The sequence below is a fragment of the Symphodus melops genome (genome assembly GCF_947650265.1).
Source record: "Symphodus melops genome assembly, chromosome: 2".
Classification (NCBI taxonomy): domain Eukaryota; kingdom Metazoa; phylum Chordata; class Actinopteri; order Labriformes; family Labridae; genus Symphodus; species Symphodus melops.
The window spans coordinates 13,338,941-13,353,777 of record NC_136692.1 but is presented as its reverse complement, the minus strand read 5'-3'; the positions used below and the strand labels follow the sequence as shown (position 1 = coordinate 13,353,777).

Below are 14,837 nucleotides of genomic sequence, written 5' to 3'. Positions count from 1 at the left end.
GCATTTGTTGCCAAATGCAAACAGCGTACTGCAGTGTGGAATCAAACCCAACATGTAACAAAGAGAAAGACAACATGTATTAAAGTCAATAAGGAATTTTAATTTTGTGCTACACATTTGAACAAATCACAAATACAGGAACATTTAAAAATACATATACTTCTCTATTTCCAGAATGTTTATGTATTGATGACAGCCGTTTTAACATATAGCAAAATATTTCTTTCTTTTCCAAAATAAGAGAAACACTTCCAAATCGCTTTATCATTTAGCAGATAAAGCAGCATACAATCATTACACATCTTTCTTTTTTTTCCTTTCTTGTTATGTGCAACAATGATCACTGAAATATTGCTCAAGTTGTGCCTGATTGCCAGCTTAAAATGAAGCCTGTGAGATTGCATTCAGCTAAAGGCAGAGTGAGAATGAGTGAAAAGAGAGAGGGGGGAGAAAGTGCTGAAGAATATCTGATTAAGGCAGTGCCTGTGCCAATATCTTGATGCCTCGTTTGAGACAGAAAAGATGGCGACTGCTCACTGAGGAGAGGGAAGAGGAGAAAGGTAAAGGATAAAAAAAAAAAGGTAAAAATAAACATAGTGGGGTGCAAAGATTAGAAAAGTAGCCAAAGGTACCCTGAAGAAATAAAGAAAACAACAAGAGAGCAGATGAATATGTGGTCATGTGTTGGTCCCGCCCTTCCCCTTATAAAAACCGATACAAGTCTACTGATGCAACGTAACTATCACCACTGTAGTGTTGCTAACTGTGTACTGTTAAAGAAGCGCTGTATTCATCTACAAAAAAAGTTAAGCTGTCTACAGGTTAAAGTAAAATGACAACGAAAAATGTAGAAATACTTAAGGCTTTAAGGATTATTTCAATAATGCTTTTCTGTGCTAAGACAAAAACTGTACGCACAAGCTGTTCCATTTCTCTACTACTAAAAAATAATAATAATAAAACAACAATCAGTTTGTCTACATTAGGTCAGCTCCACTTTAATCAACTCCGAATAGTTGCCTCTTGTTTCTGCCCGTTCTTTGCTCCAGCTCTGCCGTCTAATCATGCAGGTCATCTTGAATTTGCCAGGGAAGCGAGATCTGAAAAGTCTTGGTTTGTTTCATCAGTTTTTAAAAGTGTTTCCTCTTTCTTATTTTGAGCGAAGACAAGAGGAAGATGCCTCACATTCAGATCCAGCCCTCAGTGTATACACGTTTTTCACTTTTCTAAGAAAGACAACCTGTTTGTTTTTTTTCAGTAAGAATTGCCTTTGTGAAGAGTACAATCATATTCTTAAAAGTCTCCCAAACATCAACCCTGTCAGAGAAAATATACAGTTAAGTCCTCTTATATCTTTTATGTTCACAAGTGTGAGAATTTACACAATATGTCACCTCTCATGATCACAGCTTCTTCTGTCAATATCAGCCATTTTCAAACATGCCAACACACATTCCCTGGTTTTATATCTAACTATGACTCTTATCACAAGTGCAGGAGAGGTGAGTTCTTTGGCCTGAGAGTGACTGATGCATTCGATCCATTATCAAGAGGAGACCAGTCTGATAAGCCAATATTCACATGTAAAAAGTAGTGCTGAAATGATTATCAATATGTATAATGCTCTCACAAGCAAAATGTCCTCAATTCTTAATTTATTGTGAATGAAGGATCACATTAAAAAAGACTGTAAAGCTGAAAAAACTCCTGAAAGATATTCTTTATACATTCAGAATGTATTTGAAACATTTCATCTATTTTTGACCAAAATATATGTTCCTTATAAGTGAATTCCCTTCTGTTGAGAGAGGCTGCCTGTACATTGTTTGGCCGTTGCGGCTGCAGTCATATCAAATGAGTATAAAAGGCAAAGCAGTTTGGGGACAATAAGAAGGCTGTCCATCGGGTACCTGTTAAGAAGCCCTTGGGTTTTTACATCCGGGGGTCTTGGGTTTGTGAAGTCATGGCAACGATGACAGGCTGCTGGGCAGATGTGACCTGATAATGAGCAGATTCACTCCCACCCTCATCCTCCAACTTTGGCCGTTTGACCTGTGGCTCGCCTGGCTGCTCAACTAAAGTTTCTGCGTTGGGGTGTCGGCTCACCAGCACTGGAGGGGAGCTAGAGGCCTGAGCAGCCAGGATCTGGAGAGGACTACAGAGGCCTGAAGAGGAAAGAAAAGTAAGGTGGACAAAGAACTGACACACATTAATAAACTGTATACAAACAATAATTTATATCCAAACAACACAGCGCATCATTATGGTTTCAATCCCCATCTTTCTGAACTTAATTTTTTTATTCCCATTAGCATGACTGCTCTATGTTTAAAATGACTGCAGAACAACGTACCAGCAAGGCTGTTCGCTGTGGCAACAACAGCAGTGGTGTGTTTGCCATTCTGGGTCACCGGGCGGACAGGAAGTTGATGCAAACCTGGAACGAAGTTCCTCCCGTCAGTGCCCTGCTGCACCGCACTGTCGACAGTCTGGATCACTTGCTCCCTGTTCAGCTGGGCTTCTGATATAAACACATGTACACCATCTTTAAAAATAGAATGACAAAACCTGTGTAGTGAAAGTGCACATATGATCAGTCAGAGTTGAGATTCATTAAATAAAAACAATCTTTAGAATAATTATTTCTGTTCTTTTCAGCTTGAGAGGAGGGAAAGACATGAAATATATATTTTTTCTGACGCTCCAGTATTTATCCTGCTCTGCTTCAGTCTTGAAACCTTTCTGCCTTTTAACCTCTTGTCTGTTGTCCAGCATCTCCAATAGAAATCCAAATCCTGGACCTTATTAGGAAATTCTTAAACTTTTTAGGCCGGGTAGATTGAGGTTTATCTGGATCATTTTGGTAGACAGCTTTCATCGCTGCAACACCTGTTGGGTGTGTTTTAACCAACCTTGTACCTTTAAATAAGGTAAACCTAATCTGTCAGGAATAACCTCAGCACACTGAAGATAAGTGCAAACAACTACAGCTTATAAAAACAAAGACAAAGTCAATCAGCATTAAATAAGGAGACCAACTTGTGTGCCAATGAGGTACTAAAGTTGATGTAAAATGAACATAAGAGACATTTCCATGACAGTACCTCTGAGCTCAATGTTGCCCTCTGCTGCTCCAACAGAGGATGTGCTGTACCCATTCAGGGGATTGGAAGCAAGAGGAGCACTGGTTACCACCCTGACCATGGTGATGGAGGACTGGGGGGCATTCTGAAGCAGGTGGATGGGCTGGACTTGACCACCACCACCTGGAACTAAAGCAAGGGCTTTCCCTGCCAGATGATGAGGGGCAGCCATGATGACAGGCTGAGCACTGACTGGAGATCCTGCAGAGACCCAAACAACAATTTGATCTGTTATATACACTGCTCACAATAAGTTAGAGATATTGTTATTTACATGAGTGCTTTTCCTATTTGGTCTGAATTTTAATGAAATAAATAATAGTTCCATTTGATATTACTTTTAGTGAACAAGAAGAAGCACCATTTTCATTAGTGCAATATTTATTACCCCCAACAGTTTAGACAATAACAAAGCCCCAAATAACCAAAATTGACAAAGTCAGTATCGGGTGTTTCCAAAATTTGCTGCAATGATAACTTGACAGCGACGTCTCATGCTCCTAACTAGCCTCATGATGTTGTTCTGAGGCAATGCATTCTTCTCCACAAGTGCTACACGCAGTTCTGCCAGGTCAAATGGGGGTGGGTTACGAGCATCCAGTCTGGTCCCAGACGTGCTCTATGGGGTTCCGGTCAGAGGACATACCATATGAGGCACTCCGACCTCCGACGGTGTGCTGGTGGAATTGGGGGATGGTGATGGGTTCTGTGATGCCTCTGAGGTAAGAACGTGCAGTAACTGATTCATCTAAGATCACTCAATCTGTTTTACGCTGACTGGTGATGCCTGCATCACTAATAAACAGGCCTGCAGCTGTGTGGCAGTAGCCTAACTGAGTCTGAGTGTATAGGTCTTTAGGTGTTGGTCATCATTGCGGTCCATCACGTTTGGGTCTGTCACGAACACTGCCAGTAGTTCTGTGTCTTGCTGCAAGTCTGCTGATGACACTTTATAGCCCTCACAGTCAGCCTTCAGTCAGACACACCAAGTGTGCTCGAATGATGAACTGATAATGACTTACTGACAATACCAGCTTTGCATACCTCCAGAATGTTGAAATTGATGCCACACTGAAAAGGGTTGTCTTTTTGTATTTTTCAGTATTGGCCCCAATATATAAGGCGCCCTATACACAGTGAAACCATTATGTGGAAAACACTAAATGAGGTGTGTCTATCAGCAGAATACAATTGCCTCCTTATCCCAAAAATAATTGGTTTAATTAGAGGCTGGCCTTGTAGGCCTACACATAACTTAGAACTTTGTTAGGGATGGTTAATGATGTTTAAGTAACACAACTGCAAACCATAGGTTTGTTGGTCAAGTTTATGAAGAAATGCATTTGAAATCAAAAAATGACCTCAGGACCCACTTCAGTAAAATAGTCTGATTTAAATGTCAATGATGCACATAATAATGCACTGCATTTATCATGTAAAATGTTCTTAAAAAAGAAAAACATGATATACATTTCAGAAAGAAAAAACAACAATACAGAAATGTCTTTTTTTTTTGCCCAATATCTTTCAGCTTTAGTATGAAGCCTTCATGTGTGTGATTTGATTGTGTTTCGTGAGAAGGCTCACCTGGGGCACTCTGAGAGTACCTGTACTCAGGCACAGATGCCAATTTGTGGGCTAGCTGCTCATGGTGGTCATGGGGGATGGGAGAGCCCTCCCTGCTCAGACATTCAGGAGTCTGCAGCCCGCTGGATGGAGGGGAGAGAAGCCCCTGGTGGGTCGGGGATGCGGGGGCGCTCCTGGAAAAGTAGTAATGAAGAGAAGACCAAAGAAATCAATAATTACATCAAGAGACTTCGTGTGACACACAGAGCTCCTTCACTGCCAGTGCCTGGAAAGACTTACTTTGTTCTATCCAATCAAAGGATAGCCAGGAGCAGAAGCAGAGAGATAAAAGAGAAGGTTATCAGAGTCAAGTCAGAGGCCAAAGAGCATGAGACCAGAAGGAGCTGACAGCCTAATGTGTGTGCGCTCCAGAGCTGCAACAATGATATCATCTAAATAACAATAACATCCCAAGACTGACATTTTAATAGTTGTTTCAGTCATGTACAAAGATGTGCCTTTGTTGTCTCGGTCATTAATGATAGATCGTTGAGTTTAAGACTAAAAAAAAAACCTAAATAAAAAATATTAGCAATTCTTTTTTGTGATGAGCATTTTCTTACTTATTTTTTTATTTCCAATTGGCCAAACACCATCTTTGAGTAGAAACGGGTGGGTGCACAGGTAATGACAGTAACCTTTTGGTGCAGACCAAAAAAAGCTACAAATCACCCACTTACCTAGAAGAGAGAGGTCCGAATGGCGTCCTAAAGCAAGCCACTCCTCTTTGCCGTCTTTTCCTGAATGCTTGTTCTACCAGCTTGCTCTCAGAGGCCGAATCGACCCGCCAAAAACTACCTTTCCCCGGCTCATCCTGAGATCGAGCCACTTTCAGGAAGTAGCGGTTGAGAGACAAGTTGTGTCTGATCGAGTTCTGCAGGGAGTAAAATGTTGTTTTAAGTCACTGGACAAAACACAAATCTTGATATGACAGAAGTTGAAATATTTGAACCCAAACAGAAGAAATATTTCAGGAAACAATCTCTTTCTTTCTTTAGTGCTTTTGTTATAACAACGTTTTTTGATTGTGTCATTCAAACCTGATGTTCTCACTCGACTAACCTTCCTATATGTTGAGGCTGTGACATCACTTTTTTTTCAGCGCTAATATTGGGAAGCTATTACATTCAAGGTTGACAAAGAGAGCCTACCTGCCAGCCCTTGTCTGCAGTGCGATAGTAGGGGTAGTGTTTGGTGATGTGGGCGTATATGCCACTGAGAGTCAGCTGTTTGTCATGGGCAGAGGAGATGGCCTGGACAATCAGCTGTGCATAGGAATAAGGAGGCTTGGACTCATCCTGGACCGAAAAGACACAAGTACACGTTATACATCACAAACTGTACAACAAGGACTGTTTAAAACTTGAAACGACGTCTCCTGTAGAGCAAACGACTCCTGTTGAAGTGACTGTTCTCACCTTGGGGCTGTCTCCGCCTGCTGACTCCCCACGTGGCTCACTTCCACCACACCTCTGATCGATGAGGCTTCGTCTCTGCTCGGAAACGGCCTTGGCGGCAAATTCAGCTGCTAATTGGAGGTCAGAGGTCACGTTGCGTCCATAGCGATACCCCGATGACCCTGCACCTCGTGGACTAGCCGGACAGGAGTTAGGAACACTGCAGGGGAGAGGAAACAGTTCTGTGTTGAAATTGAGGGTTTAAGGCCACGACTTAAAGCAACACAGATAACTATGTGAAGACAGAAAGATCTGCTGTGGTCAGAGCCTAATGAAAGAAATGAGTATGAGTAAATGAGTAAAAGAGAGAGTATCCGACTTTCATTCTCACTTGGTTGGACCTTTGGACATATACAGCCTTGAATTCATGTGATTCTGTTGTTAGGGTCAATAAACATGTTCAAGGTGAAGTCGTCTTAACAACATGTTGACTGAGTCTGAGATCAACCTAATATATCTGCGTTGCTGTGTATTATTTAATGTCACCTATAGCCTCTAATAAATAGTTCTTTAGTTGACCCACAGAAAGCCTCAAGACTTTGAAATGTGATTCATTTAGATTTGTTTATTATTATATGTATGAAGTCATAATCACTCAAAACATGAGCCTTTTTATTAATATCTTAATTCAGTTTGTTGACTATAATTAGTGTGAAATTAACGTCCTACATTTATTGACCTTGATGAGCACACAAATTGTCCAACAGTGAACTATGTGTGAGAAGGGACAGTGTAGAGAGCTTATTCACATGAAAGTCCTCACTTGTTTTTGATCATGTCCTCACATTTACCTTTAACAGAGTGCAACAGTGCAAAGATGTGTAAAGACTGAACTGGTAAACGTGTTTGGAAGAACAATAACAGTTCAGATCCAAGCTGTTCTACACACATAAAGTGATCATCGGCACACAATAATGATCTCAAATACCCCAAAGTAAGTCAATTATTAACCAGCTTTTATCTGTTGATGTTAGGAGACAAAACAGAGAGAAAAACTGGGGAGGTTATATAACACACACCTGCCTCTGTTAGTAAAGTAAACACTGGTTTCTGAGAGGGCCAGAGTGCTTTGATTTGCCTTTAGCAACAGAGAGCAACACACACACACACGCACGCACACACACACACACACACACACACACACACACACACACACACATGCACACGCACACAGAAAATGTTTGTATTTTTTGGCTGGGGAAACTGCAGGAAGCTGCAGGCTGTGTTTTGAGAGCAGCTCTGTGGGCTCGGTGTTGAAAGATGAATGAAGATGGACAAAACTTCTCCTGTTTCTCAGGGACTTCTTCGGTCTAAAAATGGGATATTTTCTGCAGTTCTAAGAACTTAAACTTCATTTAATTTTTTGTATACCTATATCAAGAGTTTTTGTTCTTTGCTTTTGACTCTGGTACAAATGTGTATGTGTAAATGGGCCAGCAGTACAAGTGTGAGTGCTGACAGAGGAATGTTATTGTACACAATTCATTTTAGTTGCCAAACAGGAAAAGTGACTCTAACTGCCATGTGAAGTTTTACTGTTGTTGTTTTAAGAGGGAGCATGTGCTTTTACACAATAATATCCCATTGTGTTTGCTGTTACGGAAGGAGGCACAACAATCTGCCCGAAAAAGGCCACAGTGGGAATGTGGTGAAGAGATGTATGAGCAAGGGTCTTTACTCTGTTTGTGTGTGTGTGTGTGTGTGTGTGTGTGTGTGTGTGTGTGTGTGTGTGTGTGTGTGTGTGTGTGTGTGTGTGTGTGTGTGTGTGTGTGTGTGTGTCCACGTGCAAGAGAACAGGAGCTGAGGGCTGTGAAGGAGGGGTGGGGGGGGGCTCTGAAAAAAGGAAACCAGGAATGGACAGAAAAACGGCCTACAGGCAAAACAATCTGCCCAACAGCCAATCACACGCCTCAGAGCTGCAGCCATTCCATATAAGGCAGGCACACATTGGCTTAGATTGGTGGGGATGTAGGATGTAAGAGCCAACACACACCAGCAGAGAGCGCGCTTAGCACCGTCACCACTTGCCAGATGCACATGCTGTATACATTTATAGAGGAGTGATTTTCAGACATGTGCTATCACAGCTCATTCGAGAGCATGTTTCCATGTCAATAGAAACACTACAGCAGCCGATGAGCAAGCCTTCAAACAGACAGGATATTATCTGTGGCATGAGCTGATACGTTTTGTGGTTGGAAAAAAAACATTGCGAGTATGAAGGTAAAATCAAAGGGAAATTAAATCCACACCGATGACTGAATAAACATGAACAGACAAGAGACAAGCTAAGAATGTAAATAGCTCCTACACTCTGCTAAACACCCTTATTGTGTGTACATCATAAGAGGGCTATAAAGTGTTGGTTAAGACACTTTCAGTCTAAAAGCATGCTCCTTTATAACTCTGAAACATTTTAAACAAGCAGTCTTCCTTTGCCAAAAACCAAATGACACAAATGTAAATAAAAGTGTCTAGTATTATTACATTAGACATTTAACTGGTCGTGTAAATATTCATATACAATCTAACATATGGCTGCAAGTATCACATGACCTGATTCTAACTTTTTAATGTGACTTTTTTAATAACAAAGTCCAAGAAGTCGTTCAATATGATTTTCTGAATCTTGTGGCTACTTGATCACTTTTCTCTGTAGTCACAGCCACAGTCCATAAAGCTGAAGTTTACCCCCTTAACACACAGAAAACATCAAGTAGTCCTCAATATAAAGAAGGCTCAGTGTAAATCATATAACAGCTATAATAATAAATAATAAAAATTACACAGGTATAGAGGTCAGGTGGCCAGGACTCCGTTGTAAAAGAGATAATATATCTCAAAGGGAATTTCTCTGTTAAAATAGAAGTTAAAAAAAGGAACGGAAAGTGGGGGCCAGTAGCTCAGTCTACAGGGACCTGGGTTGCAAACTGGAGGGTCACAGGAGAAAGTATGGAAGTTGGTCTGGTTGCTAGAGATGGTGCAGGTTTGCTTCATGAACACAGCTAAGGGATGTGCCTCAGAGCACGGCATCAAACCAAACTGCTCGCTTGCTTCTCCATGTGCGTCCCCTCACTCACTATGTTTGAGTGTCTAGCATTTCAAATAAAGTGAAAAAACTTTGTTTTTCCCCTTGGAGATTAAAAACCCCCACACAAGTTAAATATAGACCTTTGCTTAGACTGTACTAATATTGACTTTATTTCCTATGTTTGTATTTTGTGATATTACTTTGTACTGTTTTTCAATATTGTCCAAATCTCTTTCAATTTTGTACTCTGACGTTTTGGCAAACTAGTTCCAAATACTTCATGTGAAGGCCGATGAATTGAATTTAATGTGAAGTAGATCAATAACAATATTACATTATTCTCAGAAATAAGATTATGTATCAAACCTAAACTACAGAGAAAATAAACTACACTCGAGTCAAGTACGCTCAACAAAGAGCTCCAACAGTAACACAAAAACAATAACTGAGAATGTGTGTAAAAACAAATACAACCCAAATACAGCCGGCTCTACATCTTCAGTGTGTATTAAAAGTTGTGTTCCCCGTTTTAAACACGGGGGTTGGGAAGGTCGTTTCTTACCTGATGGTACCAGTGGGCGAAGGCAGTGGAGAGCCAAACGCCCGGATGTGCTCTTCGTGCTGCTGCATTGTGGGAATGCTGATTTTGAGGGGGGATATGTGGGGCAGGAGAGGGCGAGGGGGGAGTGCAGGTTGCTCTCTCTCTCTGTGCTCCTCTGGCGCCAGGAGTGACATGAACTGGATCTTGATCACTGTGCTGGGAAAACGAAACATGCACCTAGAGAGCAAGATGGTGCGAGTCCAGAGACAGAAGAAAAAAGAAAGACAGAAGGTTTGATTAATTTCTTCTCTCCTTTAAAATGCACACGAGCTGAGTATTTTCATTATCAATAATTCATGCTACGATTTAAATCATATCTATGAATTTTTCACAGCAGATGAAGTTTAAAGTTTTGAGAGCAATGTAATGTTTCAAAAATGCACATTTTCTGAGTATTTCACAGATTTCTTGTCCTAAATCTCAACATTTTTCTGATCTTTAATGTAATAGAAATCTAAATTTTAACACAACAACTCTATTTACTAAGCGAGATCATGTGATAAGGATGCATCCAAAAGGGCACTTACTAAATGAACCTTGTCGTGAATGTTTTGTAAACTGTAGTTTCAAAGGTCACAAATTGACTTCAAATAATACACTTTCAATGTACAAAACCAACATGTGTAGGTTCAATTATCTGCAGATATAATGAGATTTTTTTTCTCTGCCAGAAAGAACACATAAGAGAATGATTGAGGCAAACATATCAAGTCAAGTTGTTGTTCTCAGCCGATGAGTTTTCCTATCATTGTCCTTGTGACAGTGAACCTCATAGCAAGTAACAAATCAGCCAAACATTATTATTCATAAAGTATGGAAGTAAAAGCTCATCTTTACCTTACAATTTGGCTATTGTATAGCTTTAGCTGAATAACCAATACTAAATCAATTAACAGTCTGCAAATAGTCGCCTATGCCAAGAGCAGTTCATCCTCCACAACTGAGTGTCCATGTGAGGTGAGTGAAGCTGAGGGAGTACAGGGCCCTGAAAAACACAATAACTTGTGTTTATATCCTTCACTAGTCCGATTTCTATGTCTGAGTAGCAAAGAAGAAAGCAACTGTTCAAAGACCTCACATGACTTTTTGAATCATGTTTGCTTGTAGGCATGTGAGAGACTCCGAGACACAGTGGAAGAAGGTTCAAGGGTTTAATCAATGGGACTAAAATTAAGCTTCTTTGGCATAATTTAACTTGGAACTGCACATTCTCAGAAACCCATCACGTCTAATATTAGTGTTAAATCCACTGCTGCAGGAATGTGATTGCTTAAGAAGATAGTTACATTATATATGTGTGTGTATATATACATACACATATATATATATATATATATATATATATATATATATATATATATATATATATATATATACACACACACACACATAATTCATTGTTCATTTATCTGCTTCAGCCTTCAAAGAAAAATCAGACTTGGTGGAAGATGTATTTTACAAAAAATAAAATCTTCAGAGGATTACTTACCATTTTCAATGTCAAGGTTAAGTCAAAACAGATGTATTCACTTTTACACACTTCTTTATTTGATTCATTAAATGGAGAAAAAAAAAGTCAAATACTTCTTTGTCCATGCAAAAGTCAACAACTGTTAATTCAAACAATAAAATAAGAGAGAAAAGAAGCATATCAATAATTATAAAACATTCCTCAGAACGGTTGCAAATTAAAATGAAGGCCATTGTCCTGTCTTAAGGTCTGCCCTACATTTTACGGTATAACAACAGTCCAAGTGAAACTTGACAGAGCTTGTCATGCCTTGTACAGGAAACTTGGAATATCTGTCATTCCTCAGATGAATAGAGATGATACAGACTAAACCATGGTGATTAAACTGAGGTCTCAGCAGAAACTAAACGGGTTAAAAAATGAAACTCTTTTGTGTTGCACTGTTTAGTATTTTAGTTAAGTTATGGCATTCTATAAATACTTGATTATTTGTAGGTGTCTTTTATCCCTAACGTGTCAACTCAGAAGTCAATTTTAATGACAAATGTCAACTTCCACATGGGAAGAGTTACAGCATAATTAATGTACTCTTTCAGACCATCACATGTGCAAGTGTCTGTGTTGAATGAAGCCCCTGGTTTCAAAGTCTTGTGTTTACTCCATGTGCTCCTGCAATGAGGATGTCATTTCAGACTGTACTTCCTGTTCAAGGCCAAACACGCCCCCAAACAGTATTAACAGCCAATCAGAGACGAGACAGACTGAAAACTGTAACCTCCTTCTTCCGCTCCACCCAGTGATTGACAAACATTATTAAAGTGTTACGTTTTTAAGACTGGTGTTTTTTGAGTTACACCACTTAGCACAATAGATATATATATACATAAACAGCACTGTAGTAATAAAAAAAAAAACTTAAAATGTTTAGACCATGCGGTTCAAAACGCATTCAAATACAAAGCTGCCAGGGTTTGTTTACTCGGAAACGGAAAAACTAAAAGGCTTAAAAACAGCCTTTACATTATCACCAAATAAAACTGTCCATACGAGAACTTCCCCTGCAGCCAAATGTATGTCCTTTAAAATGTCGATATTATGATATTTCAGAACTATATTTCAGGCACTTGGTTGCAGTGGTTTGTCTGTGGGCTAAATTCAATAATTATTTATCAAATCCAGTTTTCTATGTCACTAATTCACAACAAATCTATGACAACTAAACGACTACATGTTAGGCATTGCAATAAAGAGCCTCACTTTCCAAACTAAGGGTTAAATTTAACCGAACACACTTTGTGTCGCTTGTTTGGAAATATTATGGAGGTCTGACTGTTTTCTTATTATACTTATAAAGCCTACAAATCGCAAACTTTCAAGAGCCCCAAAGTGTTCAAATTCGTTTTGTTGACGTGTTTTTTTTTAATTTGCAGTAAGTGTTAAGGCTACATGGTTGTGGGTGGAGACTTTAAAACAGAAAGGAGATGTATAACGACATGTGGTCATGATACATGTCGGCTCCATCATAATAAACTCGTCGCTCACTAACTTACTCTCGGGGTAGCGGCAGCGGCGGCGCCCCTCTCCGCTGAAACACACCGTCAACGAACACACCATTCTTGCCCAAACACCGGAGGGAGAAACCGCTTGCTTCATCGTAGGTGATTTGCAGATGTCGCCGTGAAATGAAACTCGAATGACCCATGTTAATATCCACGGAGCCGTGAGATGAGTTCCGGCCGATGGTGACCGTCCTCTGGCGCATGACAAACTCAAAGTCCCGGCCCTCAAGTCTGGCCAGGGCCTGCGGAGGGGGGCAGGCAAGGCGGATGGGAAGAATCCCGGCGTCGGCACGGGTTTCCACCATCGGTGGACCCAAGAAGCCAAAGGAGGGCTGGTGAAAAGAGTGCGAGGTCACCGCGACGCGCACGGGACTGCACGGTGCCGACTGTAAGGCCAGCAGGGCTCGAGCTCCGGTGTCTTCCCGGTAGTCTGCCATTTTTTTTGTCGTAGGTTCAACTCAAACAGAAGCACACTTTACTTCTCTCACTCTCAAAGTTGCAACGAAAGACTTTTCGGCGAGGGCACTTGTTCACTCCGTGGCTGACAGAACAACATGGAGTCCGGGTCGCGGAAAAAAGGGGACCGGATCCTCCGCAGGAACGGGTCTGGTGCTGCGTTCAAGACCGCCTCATATAATACTTTTACGATTCTCAAACATGATCATTTTCAATGCGGTGAAAATCCAAATAAAGTTAAAACAAAAATAATTATAAAATAAATAAATAATAGTACTAATACAAAATAGATGTGCCTTTTCAGTTTTATATGGCCTTAAATTTTACTTTCGACCTATGGGTTGAAGCTAATTTTCTTGCTTAACACATAAAAACACCGCTCACGTTGGTTCACAGATTCTGAGGGTGAAGTCCGCTGTCTTCTTAAATAAAGGAAAATGACACTAACTTTTACTAAAACAAGATTCGCTACTTCTAATTAAATGAAGAAAATATTATTGTTTAGAAGAATATATCAGAGAGTAGCCTACAGTGAAGGCAATGACGCCAAATCTTGAGACTGATGATGTTATCGACTGACATCCATGTTGTATCTTAAGTAGGCTTAAGTTGAATATGACAAACCATGTTAGTAAAATATAAGTTGACAACATTGCGGGCATCATAGCTGCACTTTCTCTTTCCTGAACGCAACATGCTCACGCCTCGGTTGATAGGCTACAGTTGGTGACGTCACATCAGAAAACTGCAGCCGAAGTATCTCGAGATTTGTGATCAAGTTCTGCCTTTACTTTAGTGTCTTTCCGCGATTGTGGATCATCATCGTCATAACATATATTTCTAGGAATTGGACAAGGCATAAATAGTTGAAACAGACCAATCAGCTGTTGTATTGATTGGAACTGTTTCTTATTATTTACCTACTGATAATGATTTAAAAAGTGAATTTAATTAGCAGGCTTTGTCTATTATCATTGAATGTTGAAATACTTAGAAGCCTGCACAGTTTTTCTCTATCCCAGCCCCCAAGAACATGTGGTGTCTACAGCCATAGCTGGTTTGCCCACCTCAGATTTTTTTCTCTCTCTCTTTTTTTTTTATCTCTACCGTCTGTTTATAAACATGGAAAGAACAAGATGGATGTAAAACTCGGATCATGGATCTATGAAAGGGCCGGAGGGTGTACATTTAGAAAAAAAAAGAAAAAAAACCAGACCAACCACGTGAGTGCGCTGTTGTGACATGAAGCGTTCAAAGGCACATAGTCAACACTGGCACACAGATTTCTCGGAAAACATGTTTCACTTGTCTTAGGCATGTTGTTTTCGTGCCATTTTATACGTGGCTTTCAAAGGGGAGAAGTGTTAATGTTCACTGTGTCTGGTATCTAGTAATTGTAAAGTTAAAAAAATATTTTTTTTCTTTCTGTACAAAACATTGGAAAAGCTTAATAAAAAATGTTGGTTAAAAAAAAACCTCAATCGACAAATAAA

General features: G+C 40.1%; 1 protein-coding gene across 1 annotated transcript; it reads right to left on the bottom strand.

Annotated features, from left to right (window-relative positions):
• Positions 1-79: 79 nt before the first annotated feature.
• On the bottom strand, positions 80-13,556 carry foxk1 (forkhead box K1). The gene is made up of 9 exons (XM_079338565.1): positions 12,880-13,556; positions 9,820-10,035; positions 6,188-6,386; positions 5,921-6,067; positions 5,450-5,643; positions 4,731-4,903; positions 3,105-3,344; positions 2,354-2,521; positions 80-2,165 (listed from the first exon to the last, which is right to left on the bottom strand). The coding sequence occupies exons 1-9, from the start codon at positions 13,323-13,325 to the stop codon at positions 1,933-1,935; spliced, it is 2,016 nt and encodes a 671-aa protein (XP_079194691.1). The 5' UTR covers positions 13,326-13,556; the 3' UTR covers positions 80-1,932.
• Between the last annotated feature and the right edge of the window lie 1,281 nt (positions 13,557-14,837).

What these genes read in the sequence shown, in the direction of transcription:
- foxk1 (XM_079338565.1), bottom strand. Translation starts at nt 13,325, where the DNA reads ATGGCAGACTACCGGGAAGACACCGGAGCTCGAGCCCTGCTGGCCTTA. An exon ending in CAGGCGGAGACAGCCCCAAG is followed by an intron (nt 6,068 to 6,187) that starts GTGAGAACAGTC and finishes TTTTCGGTCCAG; the next exon opens with GATGAGTCCAAGCCTCCTTA. An exon ending in TTCGGACCTCTCTCTTCTAG is followed by an intron (nt 4,904 to 5,449) that starts GTAAGTGGGTGA and finishes CTACTTTTCCAG; the next exon opens with GAGCGCCCCCGCATCCCCGA.